The sequence below is a fragment of the Marmota monax genome, unplaced genomic scaffold (genome assembly GCF_021218885.2).
Source record: "Marmota monax isolate L192 unplaced genomic scaffold, Marmota_monax_Labrador192_F-V1.1 WCK01_AAM20220418_F8-fsc00014, whole genome shotgun sequence".
NCBI classification, from domain to species: domain Eukaryota; kingdom Metazoa; phylum Chordata; class Mammalia; order Rodentia; family Sciuridae; genus Marmota; species Marmota monax.
Window position 1 is genome coordinate 8330253 of NW_026695222.1, and position 23084 is coordinate 8353336.

General features: G+C 42.2%; 1 protein-coding gene across 5 annotated transcripts in view; it reads left to right on the forward strand.

Annotated features, from left to right (window-relative positions):
* Positions 1 to 23084, forward strand: part of Slc23a2 (solute carrier family 23 member 2) — a 123014-nt gene that overhangs the window by 56378 nt on the left and 43552 nt on the right. For all 5 annotated transcript variants that reach the window (XM_058575684.1, XM_046433279.2, XM_046433280.2 and 2 more), the window contains 2 exons: positions 4612 to 4868; positions 22841 to 22939. In XM_058575684.1, coding sequence (XP_058431667.1) covers positions 4761 to 4868; positions 22841 to 22939 — 207 coding nt within the window. In that variant the 5' untranslated portion in view covers positions 4612 to 4760. The remainder of the gene's footprint in view (positions 1 to 4611; positions 4869 to 22840; positions 22940 to 23084) is intronic.

Consider the following 23084-nt stretch of genomic DNA (forward strand, 5'->3'; position numbering starts at 1 on the left):
TTTTTTAGTACTGGGGATTGAACTCTGGGGCACTCAACCACTGAGCCATATTCCCCGGCCCCACTTTGTATTTTATTTAGAGACAGGGTCTCACTGATTTGCTTAGCGCCTTGCCATTGCTGAGGCTGGCTTTGAACTCTCAATCCTCCTGTCTCAGCCTCATGAGCCTCTGGGATTACAGGTACATACCACTTCTTCATGTGTTTTGTAACTTGTTATTTAATTGAAGATTCTCTGATTTTCAGATCTCTTAATACAGTTGTGATTTGGACTTTTCCTTTTGAATACTTTCTCATCTTTGTGTACAGTGCCGATGTTACCAGAGTCTTAGGCTCCAACACATCAGGTCCAGCCACTTGTCCCAAAAACCAAACAGAAAAGTAATGGTGAAAAACAGAGTAGGTACCTACAGCGTGACTGCACTGGGAGGGCAGGGGGGTCCATATTTTCAGCCCTATCTTTGAGGGACTGATAAAGTTTGAAGGTTTTGTAGAAAAAATGAGGGCAAGGGTGGCAGTTTGTGCAGCTGGAAGCTTTGCAAATCCACCAAAGCAGATGCATATTGATCAGGTATGGTCTGGACCATCATTATCTCAGGATTGGTGAGGTGAGGACTTTGGTTTATCACAAGATGCTTATTGATCAGGTCTGTTGTTCCTGGAATCAGGTGGCTCGGGAGCACAGGAGACAGATGCGAAATGGAGACAGAGATGCAGATGAGAGTGAAGGCTCTGAGTGCCTTTTAGACTAGCAGTGATGTTGAATCACTGACTTGTTCCTCACGTAATGCACCTGCCCTGTCAGGTATAGGTGTGATGCAGTAGGAGTATTAAGCAAGAATGACTGTTACATATTAGGTTCCTTTAAAAAAAAAAGATAATACCTCATTCCAGAACTTTTGAGGAAACTTTAATATACAAGCCAACTTCAGCGCTGGGAGCCATAGGTCTGATAGTGAGACTTTAGATTCTGCCTTTTGCTTCTGCAGCTGGCTGGGCAGGCAGGTGGACATTATCTTTCTGTTTTGAGACCATCTTCATGGTCCTGAGACACAGTGATGAGGTGATAATCAGAGGAGGTATCGACAGAAGATATCCCAAGAGAAAGGGGCAATGTACAGGCTGCCCATTTTTGAGGGATGGCATGTTCAAGATCCAGAGGGTTAGAAGAGGGCCAGCACCTACAAAGAACTGAAGCAGAGCACGTTAGGAGGGGGCTAAAGCAAGACCTGGAGAGGAGGGTGGGAGGTTCCTTTCATCTCTTACTCATCCTGCTGTCATCATCATGATGTCGTCATTATTCCTGGGGAAGGAATCTTGTCATTCTGAAACTAATTGTCAAGCCATCAAAGAGCATGCTAACATTTTACAGGATGCTCTTGGTGGTTGCAGAATGGACAAGTGTTTGGGGCCATCAAGATGGAACAGGAAGATGATTTAAGTTCTTGGGGAGATGCTGCTGAGAGATGATGGTGACCTGTTCTGAGGAGTAGCCAGGTGGGTGGGAAGAAATGCAGATTGGGGAGTTCCTGATCTGATGAAGGTGGGAACCCCTCGTTTCACCCCTTTCTGTTGGAGTAACTTAGTTACATCAGTACTTCGGTGACCACCTCAGTATCTGAGGACCATTAAGATGGTTGTAACACAGAGAAATAATGGCTGCCTGCCTGCTTAGCCAGATGGCTATCGGAATAAGAGGCAGAATCCCTGGAAAAGGCACCCAGCTGGGTCCCTTAGCCCTGGAGCACCCTCAGGAATGACAGAGAGGGAAGAAACCAACTGCAGGTCTTGTGGAGGCAGTGCTCAGAGCCAGCTGGCATGGGCTCTGTTTGTCCAGGGAAGTCATCTGTAGCTGAGCATTGAAAAGGAAGTTTTATGTCTTGTTTGTGTAAGTAGGACAGGTGAGAAAACTGATTAAAGTTCGAATCCCTTTCCACTGCTTTTGGCTCTGCATCCTTTGGTGAGTAGCTTTACTTCTCTGAAGCTCACATTCTGCTTTTGTGGAGTCAGAGGGCACATCAATCATATGCTCACTGGCTACTAATAACTGCCATTTATATAAGGACAGGTAAGAGATGTTCCTATCGCATGTTGGCACTTAGCAACTAGAAAACTACTCTTATTCATCCTGCTGTATCTTCATCCTGGTCTTTCATCCTTTGGCTCCTCCTTCCCCTGTCAAGTGGTCAGGGACAAGACAGCAGGTAGACTTGCTTATTCTTTTTCTTTTTGCAGGGAGAAGGATGAGGGCCATCATGAGTTGGTGAACTCTCCCCAGATTTTCCTTCTTGTTTGAGTATCACTTTGAACACAGACCCTAAACTTCACTCTGCCCTCTCCCTTTGGCTTTCATCTTTTGCATTTTGCCTGTGGACCTTGGCATTTACCCACACAAAAGTTCATCCTGTGTGGATGAAACCTCTGATCTCAGGTTGATGTGTGGTTTCTGGCCTTGTGGACTGGGGTGCGGAATGCTCTCTTTTGGGAACAGTTTCCAAGATGAGGGGAAATGTGTGTGTGTGTGTGTGTATAAATTATATATTCAGTTGTAGTTGGATTTTATTTATTTATTTTTTACGTGCTGCTGAGGATCGAACCCAGTGCCTTGCGTGTGCTAGATGAGTGCTCTACCGCTGAGCCACAAGAATATATATTTTTTGTTCAGTAGTCACTGTGTTCCTCCCCTCTCTACCCCTACTGCTGTCCCCTTCCTGATTCTGAAGCCCTCTCCCTGCTTCCTTCCTTAGATCCCCTTTTCTGTGCACTGAGGATGTTGAGCAGCACCCTGGCCTTTTCCTGCTAGAGGCCACTAGCTCTCTCCCAGCCTTGACGGCCAAAAATGCCTCCAGATCTTGCCACGTGTCCTCTGGAGAGTGGAATCATTATGGGTTGAGAACCACTGCTTTAAACAAGCGCGGATATGTCAGGATTGAAAATGTAGCCCCCGGAAGAATGTGCTGGGTGAACCCAGCTCTCTCTATTATACCAATGCAAGTTGATGTTCCAGCAGCTGTTTCTTTTCATTTTCTCTTTTTACCCTCTGACTGTTGAACTCTCAAACTTTGCATAATTCTTTTTTTTTTTCTTATCTGTTTGTATTTTATTCCCCTTCCTTGCTCAGCCACAGGATTTGTTGAATGAACAAGTGTCCCATGAAGAATTCCTTGAACAGAGTTTCCTACTTGTATTTCCACACTCCATGTACTAGCCTGTCTTCACATTTGCAGGGCATTTTGGTTGGATTATTTGTTCTTGACGGGAAACTAATTAATTGGTGGTAAAATGTGACCATGGGCTCTGCCCCTCCCACAGCTGCATGTGAGCATGGTTATTTTCTTTATGAAAATCCAGGCATATGTAGGCACGTTTTATTTATGTGTGCCAGCCCATGTAGGGATCCCGTGTGCCCTCTCATTTTCAAAGCTGAGATCTCCCAATGCTCGCTCGTTAATCTAGGGTGGGTCACTTTTATTGTTTAGGTCTCACTAAACAATAGTGATGGTTAAAAAAAATAGTGATGGTTAAAAAAATGGTTTAAAATCGAGGTTTTATTTTCTGCTCCTTCACTGAGGCTTGGCTGCATAGAATTGTTCTAGAAACTTCCTTATTTTGACTTTTTCTTAGATTTTTCTCTTAGTTCAAAGTATTACATTATTTCTTTTTTTTCTTCTTTAAAAAAATTTTTTTTGTAGTTGTAGATGGACAGAATGTCTTTATTTTATTTTTATGTAGTGCTGATCGAACCCAGTGCCTCTTATTTCTTTAATAAATGCCAGAGTCTCTCCGATTTCTTTGGGCTTGTCAGATGCATTCTGGGTCTGGTAATGTTGATCCCTCTCCTCCCACCTCCAGTCCTTTCCTGTTTCTTGCCACTTTACCTTCCTTTTGGGGGGCAAGAGAGAGGGTTTGAGTTTCTATTTTAGGTTTATTTTGTCATTTCATTCATACTGAATGTTTTGACTCCTTTTTTTTTTTTTTTTTTTTTTGTGGTATTCTGCCCATTTTAAAACTCACCTTGCTTCCTTCCTGGAATTCTGTGTGAGCATTTAATCCTAGGTTGATTTTATTTCCTCTTTTTAATACTTTGAATGCCTGCCTCTGCCTTTAATGGGGCACATGTAGCGAATTTTGACATTTATTCAGACATGATAAATTGCCTGTGTCCACATCATCCCGTGTGATAGCCACTAAGCACAAGTGGCTATATTAAATTTAATTAATTAAAATTCAATTTCTCATTTGCACTAGGCTCATTTCAAGTGCACATAAGAGCCACAGGTGGCCAGTGTGACTCCTGGTCAGGGCAGATACAGAACATTGCTACTGCATAATATTCTGTTAGGTTAAACTGTGTTATGAGATATATCCTAATGCATGTCAGAGACTTACCTTAATTGTCCCCCCCCCCCCCGATATTGTGATATTTCTGATAATCTAACTTAGTGGTCCTGATTTCCAGGGGGCAATTCAGAAGAGAATGGGTACTTGAGAAGTATATTTTTGGATGTTTGGATCTAACTAATATGACTTTTTTTGTGCAGGGAACTAGATGATCTGGGTCCTTGGGTTGTATGTGTGCTTTGTGGTGATTTGTTTGTAATCTCTCTTGCAGGTGCTAAGAGATGGTACTCACAGGTCTCATATCCATCTGAGAATCCGGTGCTGCAGGCACCAGAAGAGTTGACTGATTTGAGCTCCTGGCTTGAATAAGCCTTCACTCCCTCACACCACCGGCCACGCAGGCTCACTCAGCTTCTCTTGATGATGGGTATTGGCAAGAACACCACATCCAAATCAATGGAGGCCGGGAGTTCCACAGAAGGCAAATATGAAGATGACGCAAAGCACCCCACTTTCTTTACTCTTCCGGTAATAGTGCTCCCTGTCTTCATTCTTTAGGTCACTCTAAAGTAATTCTACCTAGAGTCAGTGTAAAACAGGCTTTAATACTTATGTTTTCAATGAAGGCTGAAGCCTTGAAATGCAAGTGCAAAGATATTGTCTTTGAACCTAGGCCCTGCTCCCAGCCTGGAGTCCCCTGCTGGGATTAACTCCAGGGAGGAAGCATGCATTGCTAATAACATTGTAAAACTGGCTGGGGCTTACTGCCGGATATTGAAACCTTAATTTTTTTTTCTCCAAGAATGTGCTGTTATGAAATAATATGGTAATCTCACCTCTCCTTTTATTGCAAGGTGGGAGGGGAATGGCATATCATTTGGAACCCAGTGCCTGTGGTTGGTGTTATGGCTGCAACATCCAGAATATAAGTAATTTTATCCAAAGAAGTGGTATCAGACAAGGCTGATCACACTCGTCCATTATATTCAGTACTAATATTTTCCCCCAGATGTCAGATTATGGTTTGATGTGTATAAAGTTTCTTAAAAAGTATTGGTTATGAAAGGGAAAAAGCTCTTTAGAGAGAACTTGCTTTATGGTGTTTATCTCTTAAGATTGGAAATGTGGTTAAGTCAAGAATACCATTCTAGGATTCCTTAAAACCTGGTTCTGGAATTTGCCTTCTGTGTTGGGTGGTGCTCAGTGAGAAAAGCAGTGTGTGAACATGCATTGCTAAGTATTTTGATTGATTACTCGTGTTCATATTTTGGTTTTTACCTTAGCTCTTAAAGAAATGTCCTGATTTTTTTTACAACCGGCATCACTATTTTCTTTTTGCCTATAAAGTGAAAATTACAAAACTGGATTTTCTATCATGTTTAAACTAATGAATAGCTTATTCATTAGTTTGTTGTTCATGTTTAAATTAGACCAGCTTTGAAGAGTGAAAAGGAGTTTCCTGCAGGTCTCTCCTGGCTTTTTTTTTTTTTTTTGGCCTTAGAGACCAGCAGATTATTTACTCCCATATTTCTTCACTTCAGAGACAAGAACTGAACCATGACTTCACCTTCCACTTGCCTTCACCTTCCACTTGCCTTGCCATATAGTCTAGGATTTTGGGTTAATTTATTTTAGTATTGAACTGGTGATATTTTATACTAGAATTCACCAGCGTATGTTAGCAGTTCTCATGTTCCCTGTTGTCTTTTGCATCCTTCTGATTCCTAGTTAATTCATTTTCTTTTAAAACACACCAAGTGTTTGTAGATGGCGACTCTTAGTGTTTACATGTGAAAAATTATTGTATTTTGCTCTCAACTTGTGAATAAACTTATAACTATGCACTGTCTATTTCTCTTCCACTGCTTCCTCGCACCCTTCTCAGGGCTGCTCTCTGGATGAAACCTCCAGTAATTTCTACTTTATCTATTTGTAAAATCATGTGTTTATATTAGATTTTTATTGTAATGATTATTCTACAGTTTCCACTTGGTTCATTTCTGCTTACCTTTAGTTCTTAATTTCTTGTACATGTGTACTTTTATAAATTATTTTTTCATTTTTGTGTGTATTTGGTTTTTATTTTCCTTTGTTTGTTTTGTAGTGCTAGGAATTGAAGCCAGGGCCTCCTGTATACTAGGTGTGCACTCTGCTATTGAGCTATGCCCCTGGCCCTTATATGTATTTTTTAAAATATTTTTTAGTTGTAGTTGGACACAATACCTTTACTTATTTATTTTTATGTAGTGCTGAGGATTGAACCCAGGGCCTTTCATGTACTAGGTGAGCGCTCTACTGCTGAGCCACAACCCCAGTCCATATATTTGTTTTTAAATGTTTCTTCATTTGAATCATTAAGAGCACTAATATACCTTTAAAACAACAACAACAACAAAAACCACAGTATTGGGGGTTGACCAGGACCTCGAATATGCTAGGCAAGCTCTCTACCTACTGAGCTATATTCCCAGTCCTTTTTATGTTTTAATTTTATTTTGAGACAAGGTCTACGTTGCCCGAGCTGACTTTGAACTTGTGATCTTCCTACGTCTGCATCCCCAGTAACAGATTGCTATTAGGCCTGATTACTAACATACTTATTTTACAGTCTCTCTCCAGTTGTTTTCTTTTCCTCAGGAGTCTTTGGGTATATTCTTCTCTATGATCCAATAGAAAACTTTTGGAAAGTGCAAAGGTACTTTCCTGTCCTGTATAAGTCCAGAATCTGGTCATATAGTGGAGACTTTATTCTCTCCCCTGGGAGTGCCCACAATGGCATGAAGGAGTGTGGATTCCTGCCGAGTCCTCTTGTCGGGCTTCCGGGTCCAAGCCCGGCAGGTTCCAGCATCAGTCCCATTTATTGCTTTATGTTTCTTATGTGTGGAAACATTTTTAAAAATAAGTTTGCCTGTTTGGGGGCTTTCCTCTCTGTCACTGTTAAAATTGTAAGGGTGTGGTTGGGAAGGCACATTCTTCAAAGCATTAATGTCTAGGTGCACCATTACCAGGAGTCCTTGTAAGCACAGGGGAGCTGGGAATGTGGTAACCCAGAGTTGGATATAAATATAAGTCATTTTGAATAACTTGCTAATGGACAGGACGGAGGTGGAGGCTAGGAATGGGATTAATGTGGCCACCACCTCTGAGGTTTATGTGCATCTGTTCTTCATTTAGTCATAAGATGCAAACACTAATTCAATAGAATCCAACAGCCTCAGAGCTGAAACTGGCTTTAGAACTTTCCTAGTGGTTCTGTGGAAGGTAAAATGCAGGTATTTGCTGAAAACATCCAGTTCCTATGACTTGTCTAATTATGTAAAGTTTCTATCAGTCGGATCATATAGGCTCTTGAACCCAAGAAAGTCTTAGGCAGGAATCCAAGATCTGAGCTGCCCCTAAGCAACACTGATAGAAGGTGGAGGGCATTGATCATACTGATTTTAACAGATATCCTTGAGGGTGGTTTAAGAGTGAACTGAAGGCCTAGCTTAGTGGTAGGGCAAGTGCCTAGCATGTGTGAGGCTCTGGGTTCAAGCCCCAGCATGCTGTGAGAGGTGGCCCATTGTCTGTGCATAAAGCTTTACAGCTTACTCAGCTTTCGAGTAGTAAGGGAGGCAGAGATGGCGAGTTGACAATCCTAGCATAGTGGAGTGGAGTGAGCCCTGTAGTAGGGGGTCCTATAGGGTACCACTATAGGACTGAAGTCCCCTTGTTTGGGGTGACTGTTTGAGTGAGGACAGATTTGGATAGTAAAAGTTTGGGGTCTGGGCAGTACCAAAGACCTGGACTCAGGTGGGGACAATATGAATGGAGATGAGGTTGATGGAAAGGATGCTAAGATTTGGGGACCAAGAGAAAGGGAAAGTTCATGATGCCTGCCGAGATTTTTTACATAGGTACCTGGTTGGTACCCATGCTAGCCAGTGGCCAGCACCAGGCATGGTGCCTGTTATGCCATGTTTTGAAAGCATGGTCCCTAAATGCAGCAAGGTTGAGAGGTGGGCTGTGAGGACTCTGACATCGGTGAATTGATAGCTTATTGGACTACAGGGAGGTGGGACCTAGTTGGAGGGCATGCCCTGGAAGTGTTCATCTTCTCTCCTGCCCTTCTATTCACTCTTATTTTTTCCTTCTCTCTCTGCTCTCTGGCTTCCTTCAGCTGAGCAACTTTCCTCCACCATAGCCTTCCACCATGATGTTTCTGCTCTGGCATTAGTCAGCCGTGACCAAGACCCCTGAAACCATGAGCCAAAGTAAATCTATCTTCCTCTAAGTTCTTGTCAGGTATTTTGGTCACAGTGTCGAAAAGCTCACTAACACAGTACCTTTGCAGAAAATATGGAGTCTAAGGAAAACCGTAAGTTCAGAAGGTGGGAGATGGAGATGATGATTTCATTTGAAAAGTTGTGGATTTGAATAGCAGAATTGGCTTCCTTGCAATGGCGAGAGGAGACAGACGTTAAATAAATATATGAATCTTATGGCCGCCACTGGCCAGTTCTGTGAAGAGAAGTAAATCAGGAAAGAGAGATAGTGAGGAATAGAATGTGAGGTCAGATGGATCATATTGAACTATTGGCTGTGCATGAATTTTTTTAAAAGTATGTATTAGTGCCTCCCCAAATCCTTGACATCATGGAGCATCTGTCCTGGGGGAGAGACAGACAAAACACAGTAGAAATAAGTCAAATGTGCAGATGATATTAGATATAAATATGTACTAAGGAAAAAACAGGGGAGAGGATTAACATGGTGAAAGTTTGGGTAGCCCAGAAGGACTGCACCGTCAAGGTGGCGTTTGAGGAAAGCCTGGAGGAGTGGAGGGAAGCCTGTCATGACTGTTGGTAGCAAGTGCAAAGATCCTGAGGCAGGGAGGCAGGTGCCTGGTGTGCTGGGGAGCAAGGCTGGGGGCGTGGAATCAGCTGGAGATTGTATAGGCCTCAGAGTCTACATCAAGGTTTTGGCTTTTTCTGGGTTGCAAAAAGCTTTGATCCAGGCAGGAGCTGACTCCACAGACAGGGGAGCTGACGCGGCTCTAGCCAGGGTGCCATCCACATGGAGGTTAGAAGTGGCCAGCCCTGGAGGAGGATTGGCTTCTCGGCCTGACAAGGGTGGGAGCAAGAGGAGGAGGTAAGGATAACTTCCAGCCATTTCCCCGAGCATCTGGAAGGGTGGGTTGGTCAAGTGCTGAGAGGAAGAACCAGGTTGAAGGAGGGAGTAGTTCAGAGAACAGTGCTGCCTGTGGTAGGACATCAGTTTCGGGGTTAGAAAATTGGATTTGAGATTGTGGTGCTCAAGGAAAAAGTGGCTGGGAGGTGACAGTGTGGAGATGTTTTTTAAAGCCAGGGGACTGGACAGCAGTACCAGTGAGTGGTACGTGTTGCCAAAGAGGAAAGAGATTTGGAGGCTGGGAGAGGACCAGCGGAGGGGGCAGCTGGGAGGTAGGGCTGGCAGGGCTTGCAGGGGAGCTGGGAAAGCTCTGTCTTGGACACCAGTAAAGGAAGCCTGTGAGCCACGTCTGAGCAGGGTTAGGGTTGGCTGTGGTTCAGCTCAGTGTGTGTTGGGGCGGCACTCTGCTTTACCAAAGAGGGCAGCGGAGGGGTGTGTGTGTGCAAGAGTATCGTAGTGACTGCGGACCCTGGGTCAGGTAAGGGGGAAAACAAGGGTGATGTGGGGCTCGGGACAGTGAAATGAACTGAAGTGCAGGATTTGGCAGGCCTGGTGGGGTCAAGGAGCTTTGAGAATTGGGGTCCTTGGAGTACGAAGGAGGAGTCAGGCAAATGAGGAACAGACGAGGTACATTGGACCAGAACTGGTGTTGGTTTGGATGTGGGTGGTGAGGTACAACCAGAAGTCAGGAATGGCTTGCAGGGGAGGGATTGGGCACCTGGATGTGTTGGTGATGCCCATCAGCAAAGTGAGAAACTCAGTGGGCTTTTTGTTTTGAAATTGATGTTGGAAAGTAGTGTATTGACTGACTATAGAGCTAAAGACTCTCTTTCTATGTTCATTTAGTCAGAAAGTGTTGAATCCTCTGCATCTGATTAATCTTTTCCCTCTTGTTGTCTTCTGTCAGCTAAGGCTGAGAACCCAGGTCTCGGGGAGCTGGTCTTCCTGTTGCTGGTGTCACATGTGAGCGCTGTTTACCTTGCATCTTTTGCCATAGAACGGTTTCTAATTTACCCATTAGAAAGGGGGCCGAGAGAAATCAAGATGCAGGGTGAATGAAGAGGCCTTTTAATGGCAGACACAGGACTTGGGGCCATGTGTTTGACTCTCCTGAGCCCCCTGGTTTATCCCTGTTGTTCCTGTGTATTTATTGATACAGCTTGCTCTTACTCACAAGGTACAGTATGTGACGACCTGAACTACAAGCAAACTTAAGAATATGAAATAGCTGGAAGCATGTTTATGCTCTTTAGGGGAAACTTTTTGAAAATACTTATGACTAGACTTATGGGATTACAATATAATACATGTTTATATTAGGAAATTTGGAAAACACAGTAAAACATTAAGAAAGAATATTTCTGAATTGGATAGTTATGGAATTGACCAGGAATCAGAGGTATATCCCTTCCCCCTGCCCTTTGTAGTTACAACAAATACAAGTTCATGAGGAACACCCTGACCCTGGAGAGAGTGTTAGGAGGTGGAGCGGTGCCTGGAAGTGTGGCCACTTTAAAAGAAGGGGCAAGAACACCAATGTTCATAGCAGCACAGTTCACAATAGCTACACTGTGGAACCAACCTCGATGCCCTTCAGTAGATGAATGGATAAAGAAAATGTGGGATATATACACAATGGAATTTTACTCAGCATTAAAAGAGAATAAAATCATGGCATTTGCAGGTAAATGGATGGAGTTGGAGAATATAATGCTAAGCAAAGTTAGCCAATCCCCAAAAAACAAAGGCCAAATGTTTTCTTTGATTTAAGGAGGCTGACCCATAATGGGGATGGGGATTGGGGGGCCATGGGAGGATCAGATGAACTCTAGATAGGACAAAGGGGAGGGAGGGGAAGGCGGGGAACATGGGGATAGGAAAGATGGTGGAATGAGATGGACATCATTACCCTAAGTACCTGTATGAAGACACGAATGGTGTGACTCTGTGTACAACCAGAGATATGAAAAATTGTGATCTATATGTGTAATATGAATTGTAATGTATTCTGATATCATATATAACAAATTAAAAATAAAAATAAAATAAATATGCCTTGAAAAAGGGAAAGACTCTCTCCTGGAAGTGACTCCAGGAGACCTGAGACCCCAAGGACTGTAGTCTGATGGGTTTGCTGAGCAGGGTGGAGGTGAGTGTTGCAGAGGCCAGGTGGTGAGCCCAGAGCCCACTGTGCCGGGCTGCTCTCCTTGTCCTTTCCCCTTCTCTGTTTTCTCTTCCCTTCCTTTATCTTTTTAAGTCAAGCAACCTTGGCAGACATGGGTTGTCGGTGTGAATGAAGAGGCTATTTAATAGCAGCTTTGATTCCTCTAAACTCCAGATTTTGTGATGGCAAATTTGTTTTCCTTTTTTTGGCACTGGGGTTTGAACCCAGAGATGCAACATCCCCTGCCCTTTTTTATTTTTTGTTTCAAGGCAGGTTCTCACTGAGTTGCTGGGCCTGGCCTCAAACTTGTGATTCTCCTGCCTCAACCTCCTGAGTAGGTGGGACTACAAGCACGTACCACCACGCCTAGCTGAATGTTCATTCTGAGCAATGAAAAGCTGGCAGAAAAGTGTTTTTTTCCTTTTCTTTTTTAAATATCAGTAGTTCTATTCTGAAAACCAAACAGGGAAGCCCAGAACATGTTCTTGTTCTTGTGACTTTGTCCAGTTGCCTTGGGCTTCCTTCTTGTACATTCCTAAGTAGAAGGTTAGATTTTAAAGTTGAAAGTCTTGGTTGGGTAGTGATAATAGTTGTCTTAGGGTTGCCTCAATTTAATCATGACTTTTTGGGAACAGAGGGAGGCTTAGGCTAGTGTCACAAATATTGCTGAAGTTCTCTTGAGATTATAGTTGATTAAATGGATTTGGGGACTTTGATTTAGATAGCTATCATTACTTCTGTAACAATATTATTCAGATGTTATATTAGAAGTAAAAAGGGTGAAAATAACAACAACAAAAAATAAAAGTTGTCTTAGAGAACATTCTCTTTTTATAAGAATAATAGACCCTTCTCAGAATCACACTGTCAATCCCAAGATCTGAGTGTGATAGGAGACCATTTCCTGGAGTCAGCCTAGAGAATTGGTGTAATTCTCCTCTTTCTGTAAGAAAAGAATTTTAATCTACTATGTAGATAACTATGTATGGTTAGTGTATTATTAGTGTGTGGTCGGTATCTGTTACTGGGAACAGAGGTTCCATGATTTAGGGGAGTCGGTGCTCTTGACAGGTCAAAATAGAACAAGCAAGATGATCAGCCTTTTCCATTAGAAAAATAAGTTTTGAAAAGGAATTTACCAATATGTGCTTTGAAATATGAACATCAAAAAAGCTGAGAAGCAAATGAAGGTTTTTCTGCATGATAAGAGATCCTTTTCCTTACCCCCTTTTTCTAAGTTTTTGATCTTCTTAAAAAGTAATTTTCTGTTTAGAATTTGAGGTTTCATATAGATTCTTACATTGCAGCTGACTTTAAATTTGAATAGTTGGTAGTTTTAAACAAGTATGCATCACCATGCCTGTATCTTAGCACTGTGCTCTTGATTTTTTTTTAAAATATATATATATAGTTTTTAGTTGTAGTTGGACACAGCATCTTTCTTTTTTTACTTTTATGTGGTGCTGAGGATTGGACCTAGTGTCTCGCATATGCTAGGCAAGCGCTCTACCACTAAGCCACAACCCCATCCCAAGGAGACCTTTTTTTTTTTTTTTAATCTCAAATCTCCATCTTGAGGGGCTTTGGGGTACCAATGGCTTTTATAACAGGAGAAGGGGTTCAATGGGACAAAAGGTAGGAAATAGACATGTGGATTCAGTTAGGTTGTATTAATCAGAAGCATGTTAAGTCCTTTCCTTGGTGCTTACCTGGGCCACAGGGTAACTTCTCAGTTTCTGTTCTCAGTAGGAGGAGATTCCTGATGCAGGAAAGCAGTTACTAGGAAGTTGATTTTTTAAAGAGACTCTGTTTGGATTCTTTTTTTTTTTTTTTAAATAATTTTTAGTTGAAGGTGGACACAATATTTTATTTTATTAATTTATTTTTATATGTGGTGCTGAGGATCGAACCCAGTGCCTCACATGTGCTAGACGAGCTCTTTACCACTAAGCCAAACCTCAGCCCCTGGGTTCTTTTAAGTGCAGAGCAATCCATGGTACAAATATACCATCATTTATTTAATCCCTGTTGATAGACATCTAAATTGTTTCTGATATTTTGCTGTTACCAGTAGCACCGTAGTGACTAACCTTGCACATAAGTCATTTCACTCAGATGTAACTGAAGGATAAATTTCCAAGAGTGGGATTGTTGGGTCAGAGGAGCATACCCTGGAAAGTAGAGGGGTGCCACCAATTGCCTTTGGTTAAGGTAATTTCATCAGCAGCGTATGAATGAATGCCTGTTTCCCACATGCTGGGCAGCAGAATGTGTGGTCTCTGCCAATGTAGTAGGTGGAAAAAAGTTTCTTATCATGGTTTTAATTTGTGTCTTACAAGTAAGGTTGAACATTTGAAAAGATGGGCCATTTAGATTTCCATGGTTGTTTTCCTGTTGGAACGTTGACCTTTCTTATAGCTGAGAATTCAGTTTGGTAACCATGACATGCTCCTGTCATCTCTTAGGTGGCCTTAGGATCTTTTCTGGTCTGAGTTTCACAGGGCTGTGTCTGGTGATAGACTTTTTACCTGCAGAATCTAGAAATGGTGCAGAGTGCCACATGACTGGTACTGGGAGTGTGCCAGAAGCCTAGCCCACTCTTGAGATGACGGATTAATCTATTAATCACTTGAATCGGTTATTCATTCATAAGGGCTGGGCTCTAATCTCCTCTTAAAGGTCCCACCTGGTCCTACCTCTTAATATTTCATATTGGGAATTAAATTTCAACATGAGTTTTAGAAGGAGCAGACCATATTCAAACCACAGCATCTCTAGTTAACTACTTATAAGCCTCACCTCAGAGAGATGTTGACCAAGTGTCCAGCCCAGTGCTTGACTTGAATATGTGCCAGGCCGACACTAACCATCCCCACCACTATCCATTTTGGGCTGCGTGTGGGAGCAGGAACACAAACTACGTGACGTTTTCAGTGTGGGACTGTGACAGGCACATCACCCCATCCGGTGCTTAGGGCTGAGGGCTAGAATTAGGGAAGTGAGCACCTTCTGGCTCCTCTCAAAGGAAAAGTGGTGCTGAGGACAGGAGAGGGCACACTGGGAGCCCTGAGGCTGCTCTGACTGCTGCACCTCCAGAAGTCCCCTGGAGAAGTGGGGAGTTGGGCAGTGCAGGTGCAAGAGGCTAAACTTCCTGGGATCTGTGGGCTGCAGTGTCGACTGCTCCTGATGGTTTTGCTTGCATGTGGCTACCAGGGGTGTCGGTGGGGGCCATATTGTTTGAAGAGGTAGTGAAAACAAGATTTGGAGTTTTGGAGCACCCATCCACTTCAGGGCAGTGAGTGGTATGTTAGAGCTATGAGCTGCAGCTTTTGGGGTGTCCTGATCTGAGTTTGACTGCCTCTGGAGGTTTGGCATATGTCGCATTGTGCTCACCTTGAGTTATTTTTCATGGTAGTTAATTTTGTTGATTTGTTTTTTTTTGGTTTGATTGGTGGGGAGTGTTGTTTGCAGTGTTGGGAATCAAGCCCAGGGCTTTATGCATTCTAGGCTAGCCCTGTACCACTGAGGTACATGCCCAGCCCTTAATTTTGGAATTTCTAATAATATTGAAGGCAAGTGGAAGACTGGTTATGTTCATTAAAGAGGGGCTTGAAGTATAGACTGGGGAAATACTGATTTCAATATTTTTAGTCTTTTTTCAGATTACATTTTAATTTGTAGGATAAGTCGGGTTATCAGAGGAAATTATCTTTTGTGTGGATCTGCTGTGAAGGGGGCTTAAGAATTGTGTGTTACCTTTCTATTAAAAGAACAGAAAGCTATTAATTTGGGGGAACTTTATTACTTTACTCTGAAAGTGATGGGCTTAGTATAAAGTGTTTCATGGAGCTTCCAGACATGTGGTAGGTGGGTTATAGAAGATCCTGAACAGGTGGGAAATTTGAGTTCTGAATCCTTTGATCAGAGGTGTGGGGTCCTAGGTGCCTCTGCCCTCTGCCTACAGGAGCACTCCCGATATCTCAGGAGAGCTGCTTTTGGAACAAGCACACCATTGGCTTAGCTTAGCAGAAATAAAGCACTTGAGCAAAAAAGACCCATTTCCTGAGCCATAGACACCACCCCCCCCCCCAGTCAAAAGAGCACTGTGTTTTGGAGACAGACAAAAATCAACCAACAAATTGAAATAAAAAACCTGCTTTCAGAGCTGGTGAAATGCCTGCATAGTAGTGGTTTGGGAGACAAGTTTGGTTTCAAACAGTTTTACAGCGAAAAAGGACCTCTTGTTCCTAAAAGGGTTATAAATAAGTCATCTTCTAACATTTTTATAAAAACATGATTAATTTCCTGAGAGGAGAGATGCCAGATTTCTCCCGTTATCTGTGTTGTTCCTAATAGCACAAACTAAAGCCAGGCTTCATTAGTTTAGAAAGCTTTCTAAGATATGTTTTATTTCCTGGTTAAAATAACATTTAGAGGTTCACAAATGTGAAACTCTTACTATCAGCAACATTTTTCATCCTTTTCCCTTAAAAGAAAAAAAAAACTCAGTGCCTTTCTCAAAGAATTTATTTAATATTTGATTTTATTCCCCCCTAGTGCTGGGGATCCAACCCAGGGCCTCCTACCACTGAGTACTCCCAGCCTGAACATTTTGATTTTTAAAATTAAATTTCATGTGCTTTTTCAAAAAGTACATCCTTGAAATAACTGGATTTCAACAACCAAAGGAAACAAGATTAGTGAAATAGATTCATATTTTGAATAGAATTCTTTGCCTTTAAGCACTAAAATTTAGGCAGCTCTTTGCACATTAACAAAAGATTAGGTGTCAGGCAAGAGCAGCCCCTGAGGGTGCCCTGTCTCTCATGGCCTCAGTCCCTTTTTGTGCCCAGTCTTCCTAGTTTGTTCCCATTACCAGTGGGAGCTCTGGTGGCGCGAGGGAGACAGACATGTTCCTGTCCTTCAGGGAGAAGGGAGAAGGGAGGTGGATGGGCCCCACCTCAGCTCTGCTATTGGAAGTCAGCAGGTGCAGGGTGGGCCTCAAGGTCCCTAGGACAGGTAGACCTTGTGCACATTCTTTAGAAACCACAGGTTATTTAGATCAGTAATATTTACAGTTAAGTAAACTTGCTAGACCTCCTAGGAAAGAAAACTTCCTTTGTAGGGTGTGATTTCTATGCCCCCTACGCCATTCTCTTTGGAACCTGCATCTCAGCCATCCTCTGGCCAGGGCTGGGGTGTTGCCCACTGTACTGTTACAGTGTCTGCCCACCGCCTCCATAGCTCCCATCCAGGCACCCCCGCCGTCCATTAACCATGTCCTCTCTCTCTTGAACCCTACCTTGGCCACTGTTAAAACTTCAACCCAGGCCACTGTCCTTGTCCTGAAGAGTCAGCCTGCCTCTGCTCTTCTCATCTTCCCCTTATTTCCCAGCACCCATCCGTTCTCCCTGCTGCAGCCAGAGTGGCTATTCAAAGCACACATCTGATTGTGGATTCCTGTGTTTGGCATCCCTTCATGGTTCCCTGCTACTTCCTATTGTAAGTTGGAATTCCTTAGCCACATGCCCCTCTAGACTGAACTTCTCAGGGAGCAACAGGACTACGTCCTCATTGCTTGGGACATGGCCAGGATTTGTTGAACGAGTATGCAAGCCTTTATTTAGGCTGAAGAGTGTCTATTTCTTATTTATTTGGTACTGGGGATTGGACCCAGGAGTGCTTTACCACCGAGCTACACCCCGAGTCCTGTTTTGCTTTTTTTTGCCCCTAGAGACTGGATCTCACTAGTTACTGAAGCTGCTCTTGAACTTGCAGTCCTCCTCCCAAGTCACTGGGATTACAGGGGTGCTTCTGTAGGCCTGGCAGTGTCTGCATTTTATAGTAACTTAATTCATGTGTGTGTGAGAGCAGAAAGAGAGCAGTAAGAAGTGCTAACTCCTGCTGATATCTGTCTTCCTTGGTGCCATATAAATTAAAAAAAAATTATTGAGGCGAGGTTTGCATAGCATAAAATTAACCATGTGAAAGTGAACAGTTCATTGACATTTAACACAGTCACAGTGTTGTGCAACCACAATCTCAGCTAGTTCAAGAACATTTCCATCACCCCATAAGGCATTCTGTACTCAGGGAGCAGTTATTTCTCCGGCAATCCAGGATGAATGCCGGGGAAGAGTAGCCTCAGCTCACACAGGACTTCAAACCAGACCTGCGTTTCTCTGATTTAATAACTAAGTGCCCTTGTTTTAGGAGAGCTCATCTGAGTGTGCACGCCTCATGGCTTCTCAGTGTGTTGAGTGCTGTTTTGATATGATTTGGAGTGTGGTACCCGTTGCAAGTTAGTTTCCTGTGTGGATCTGAACTTGGCTGGGAGTGTGTATCTGGCTTAGCAGCTAGTTTTATACTGAAAACTAATGCCACAAACCCAGGTGGCTTGTGTATAAGCTGTAGCATGATTTAGTGATAGTTTTAAAGATAGATTTTTTTCTTAAAACACTGTAAGAAAATTCTGCCCTGTAAGAATGCATAGTGTCACTTGAGATCTCTGGAATACTTTAAAACCAGCCTCAGACTTGGATGATAATCTTTTTTTTTTTTTTAAAGAGAGAGAGAGAGAATTTTTTTTAATATTTATTTTTTAGTTTTCGGTGGACACAACATCTTTTATTTTTATGTGGTGCTGAGGATTGAACTCAGCGCCCTGCGCATGCCAGGTGAGCGCGCTACCACTTGAGCCACATCTTCAGCCCCGGGTGATAATCTTTATGATCTTGAAAGAACCGTTTAATTTTTTCACTGTTCTCATATCTTTGACTAAAAGTTAAGTAGATTGAGAAGGTCCTGAGAGATTTCCAATCTACGCTACGCTGCTTAGACCTTTTGTCTTTTAAGTTCTTTTTCCTTGTAGAAATAAATTGTACTCATTAGAGAAAATCGCCAAAATAAACAAGGGGAAAAGAAGGTAAAAAATTCAGGACTATTGATTAAAAAACAACCACTGCTAATATTTGGAAGTAATATGCAATAATGTATGGATAGATACTGATTATAAAAGATCCAAATATCCAAGGAGGGTTCTGAGGAAGAAGTGAAAGGTGTCCGCCATAGCTGTCTTGTCTCAGGGGCACTCTTCCTACTGATTTGTGATTTTTTTTCTGGATCCTTTACCAAGTGTTTGCACAGGTAGGCAGGTTATTAAAACTTTATTTATTTATTTACCATTTTAAATTTTTGAATTCGTTTTAGTTACACATGACAGTAGAATGCATTAATGTACTTTGATATATCATACATAGATGGGATATGATTTCTCATTTTTTCTGAGTATACATTAGAATCATAGTGGTCATGCAGTCACATATATACATAAAGTAACAATGCCTGCTTCATTCTACTATCTTTTCTATCCCCACATCCCCTCTCCTCCCCTCCCTTCACTTCCCTCTACCTAATCTAAGGAAATGCTATTCTTCTCTAGTGCCCTCTGCCTTATTGTGAATCAGCATCCACATATTAGAGAAAACATTCGACCTTTGGTATTTTGGGGATTGGCTTATTCCACTTAGCAAGATATTCTCTAACTCCATCCATTTACTAGCAAATGCCATAATTTTATTCTTCTTTAAAGCTGAATAATATTCCATTGAATATATATATACCACATTTTCTTTATCCATTCATCTGTTGAAGGACACCTAGGTTGGTTCCATAATCTAGCTGTTGTGAACTGAGCTGCTATAAACATTGACATGGCTGTATTACTATAGTAAGCTGATTTTAAGTCTTAAGGGCCTTGGACATGCTAGGCAAGTACTATAGTGCTGAGCTACATCCCCCAGCCCAATATCTATCTTTGATGAGTATTTAGGTTGTCCCTAAGTATTCAGTAATTCAAACAATGCTGCAGTGGTCAGCTTCAAACACACATACCCCAGGCATGGATGTTTCTCAAGAATGAGTTTGTATGCATGCCGTTGCTAGATCCAGAAAAACACCTGTTTTAAATCCCTTCTCCATATCACCCCTCACAAAGACGATTCCACCAAGAACATCGGATGGTTGCTGTCCCCCCACACCCTGGTCAACCCTAGGTTCATCTTTTAAATTCCTCAAATCTGTGTTAAAAAATAAATTTTATTTTACACGTCATTTTTATAATTTTCTAAGTGAATTAAAATTGGGACAGCTATTTGTATGCTTATTGCATATTTTAATTTTTCTTCTGTGAATTTGATATACCTAGCCTTTGCCCATTTCCTTTGATTTGTTTGTTTTTTCATAAACTGTTGTGACAGACCCTTTTTCATATACGGAAATCTGTTTTCTCTATGGCCATCTCATCTTTTCTTTTTTCTTTTTTTTTTTTAGTACATTTCACAGTGCTGTAATTTAAACTTTTTTTTCTTTTTTAATCTGTATTTTAAAAATGTAGTTTTTCTGTTATCTATAGTTAATATTCAAGTTTCCTTGATATTACAAACTAATTTTTCTTGTATTCTGGATGTAAATAAATGGTTTATAACTAATTACTTGTTATAACTTAGGCAGTGATTAATTTCTTTGGGTTTAAGCTCTTTTGGTTTTCAGTTTTGCTTCTTCAGGAAAGATTGCTAGGAACGGAAACATTTGCCTGAAGAGTAAAAATATTAACGTTCCTGCTGCAGGATGGTGGAACCCAAGATGATCATGCTGCCCCTAACCAAGGGCAGGCAGAGAAGGGACTGCTGGGTGCCAGGTGTCTCCTTTGAACTTACCCCAGATGGGTTCTGGTCTTTATGTGGGAGACCCAGAAACTGAATATTAATTGAATATTAATTGGTACTATTAATAAACTAGCCTGGGGCACTAGGGGAGCCCACACCAACAGGCTAGTTTATTTACCGGCAGTGAATGTTAAATAAGCTGGCCAGCTAGTCAGGGGAAGAGCAGGGTTCCAGTTCCTCTAACTGAAGTTCCTCCTTCCAGGGCAGCCGTCAGGTGGTTTCTTGGGAGGGATCTTCTCTGAGGCAGCTTTGGGGTATTCTCTTCTGTTCAGTGATGATGGCCTGGTCAGGTAAACAGCAGGGCTGGCCTCTCAGCACTGGCCCCTCCGAGCCTCTTCCCCTGGCCTGAGGTTTCTTCGGGATGTTCCCCTTCTGGTCTCCTCTGGCTGAGCTTCTGAAGAGACCTGTCTTCACCCTGTGAGACACGACACTGCCTCCATCAAAAAGGCGTGCCCTGGTCACTGTTGCAGCACGATGACAGCCTCACAATTTCATTTAAGAGGGCTGGGGATATAGCTCAGTTGGCGGAGTGCTTGCCTCGCATGTTCAAGGCCCTGGGTTCAGTCCCCAGTACCACAACAAAACTAAACTAAACAAAAACTAGAATTTCATTTAAGAAAACTAAAACTTTGCTGCTGTGATGGGGGAATTGCATACTTTGGACTCTTATGAGCCTTACAGTGGCTTTTTTAAAAGGAAAAAACAGGTTTCTCTACAGCAGAGTGTTAAGTGCTGACACAGCCTCTTTTTCTTTTATTTGTTCTTTTCAGATATGTACAATGACAGTAGAGTGTATTTTGACCTATTATACGTACATGGAGTAAAACTTATTCCAAGTAGGACTCCATTCTTGTTGAACAGGATGTAGAATTTCACTGGTCCTATATTCATATATGAATGTAGGAAAGTTAGGTCTGATTCACTCCACTGACTTTCCTATTCCCGTACCCCTCCCTTCCCTTCATTCCCCTTTGTCTAATCCAATGAACATTTATCCCCACCCCTCTATTGTGTGTTAGCATCCGCATATCAGAATATTCGACCTTTGTTTTTTTGGGATTGGCTTATTTCACTTAGCAGGATACTCTCCAGTTCCATCCGTTTACTGGCAAATGCCATAATTTCATTCTTCTTTATGGCTGAGTAATATTCCATTGTGTGTATATACCACATTTTCTTTATCCATTCTTCTGTTGAGGAGCACCTAGATTGGTTCCATAGCTTAGCTCTTGTGAATTGAACTGCTACAAACATTAATGTGGCTGTATCACTGTTATATGCTGATTTTTAAGTCCTTTGGGTATATAGTGAGTCAAATGATGGTTCTATTTCAGGTTTTCTGAGGAATTTCCATACTGCTTTCCAGAATGGTTGCACCAGTGTGCAGTCCCACCAGCAATGTATGAGTGAACCTTTTTTCCTACATCTTCACCAACATTTATTGTTATTTGTATTCTTGATAATTGTCATTCTGACTGGAGTGAGATGAAATCTTAGTGCAGTTTTAATTTGTATTTCTCTAATTGCTGGAGATTGTATTGCTCTAATTGTTTGAACCTTTTTAAAAAAATGTATTTGTTGACCAATTTTATTTCTTCTGTGAAGTGCCTGTTCAATGCTTTACCTATTTATTGATTGGTTTGTTTGTTTGTTTGTTTATTTATTTATTATTTTTTGGTGTTAAAGTTTTGAGTTTGTTTAGTACAAGAGATTGAACCCAGAGGCACTTTACCACTAAGCCACACCCCCAGCCCTTTTTTGTATTTTATTTAGCAACAGGGTCTTGCTGAGTTATTTAGGGCCTTGCTAAATTGCTGAGGCTGGCTTTGAACTTGCGATCCTCCTGCCTCAGCCTCCTGGGCTGCTGGGATTACAAGGTGTGCGCCACCATACCCAGCTGATGTCGAAGTTTTTTGAGTTCTTTTTTTTTTTCTTTTAAATACCTTTATTTATTTGTTTGTTTTTATGTGGTGCTGAGGATACACCTCTGTCTGTCTGTCTGTCTGTCTATCTGTCTATCTATCTATTTTTATGTGGTGCTGAGGATCGAACCCAGGGCCTCAAACATGCTAGGCAAGTGCTCTACCACTGAGCCACGACCCTAGCCCTTGAGTTCTTTTTATATCCTGGAGATCAATGCTCTATCTGAGGTGCAGATGGCAACGATTTTCTCCCATTCTATGGGTTCCCTCTTCACATTCTTGATTGCCTTCTTTACTGTGAAGAAGCGTTTTAGTTTGATACCATCCCACTTATTGATCTTCAGTTTTACTTCTTGCACTTTAGGATTCTTGTTGTAGAATTTGGTTCCTAAGCTGACGTGATGGAACGTTGGGCCTACATTTTCATTGTGTTGGTGCAGAGTCTTTGGCCCAATGCCTAGGTCCTTGATCCACTTTGAGTTTTGTGACACAGCCTCTTAATGGAGGGTTTCTCTTCAGGTGGTGATCAATGGAGGGGCCACGTCCACTGGTGAGCAAGACAATGAAGACACAGAGCTCATGGCAATCTACACTACAGAAAATGGCATTGCTGAGAAGGTACTGTCCCTTGTCCCTGCCTCTGCCCTGGACCCCATGCTGCAGGGATGGGGATGTCCTTGGACTGGGACTCTGGGTCTACCCTCCTGTGCAGGGCTGCGTCTGTGGATCTGTTCTCTTTGTAATGGAAAGAGGAATCATATTT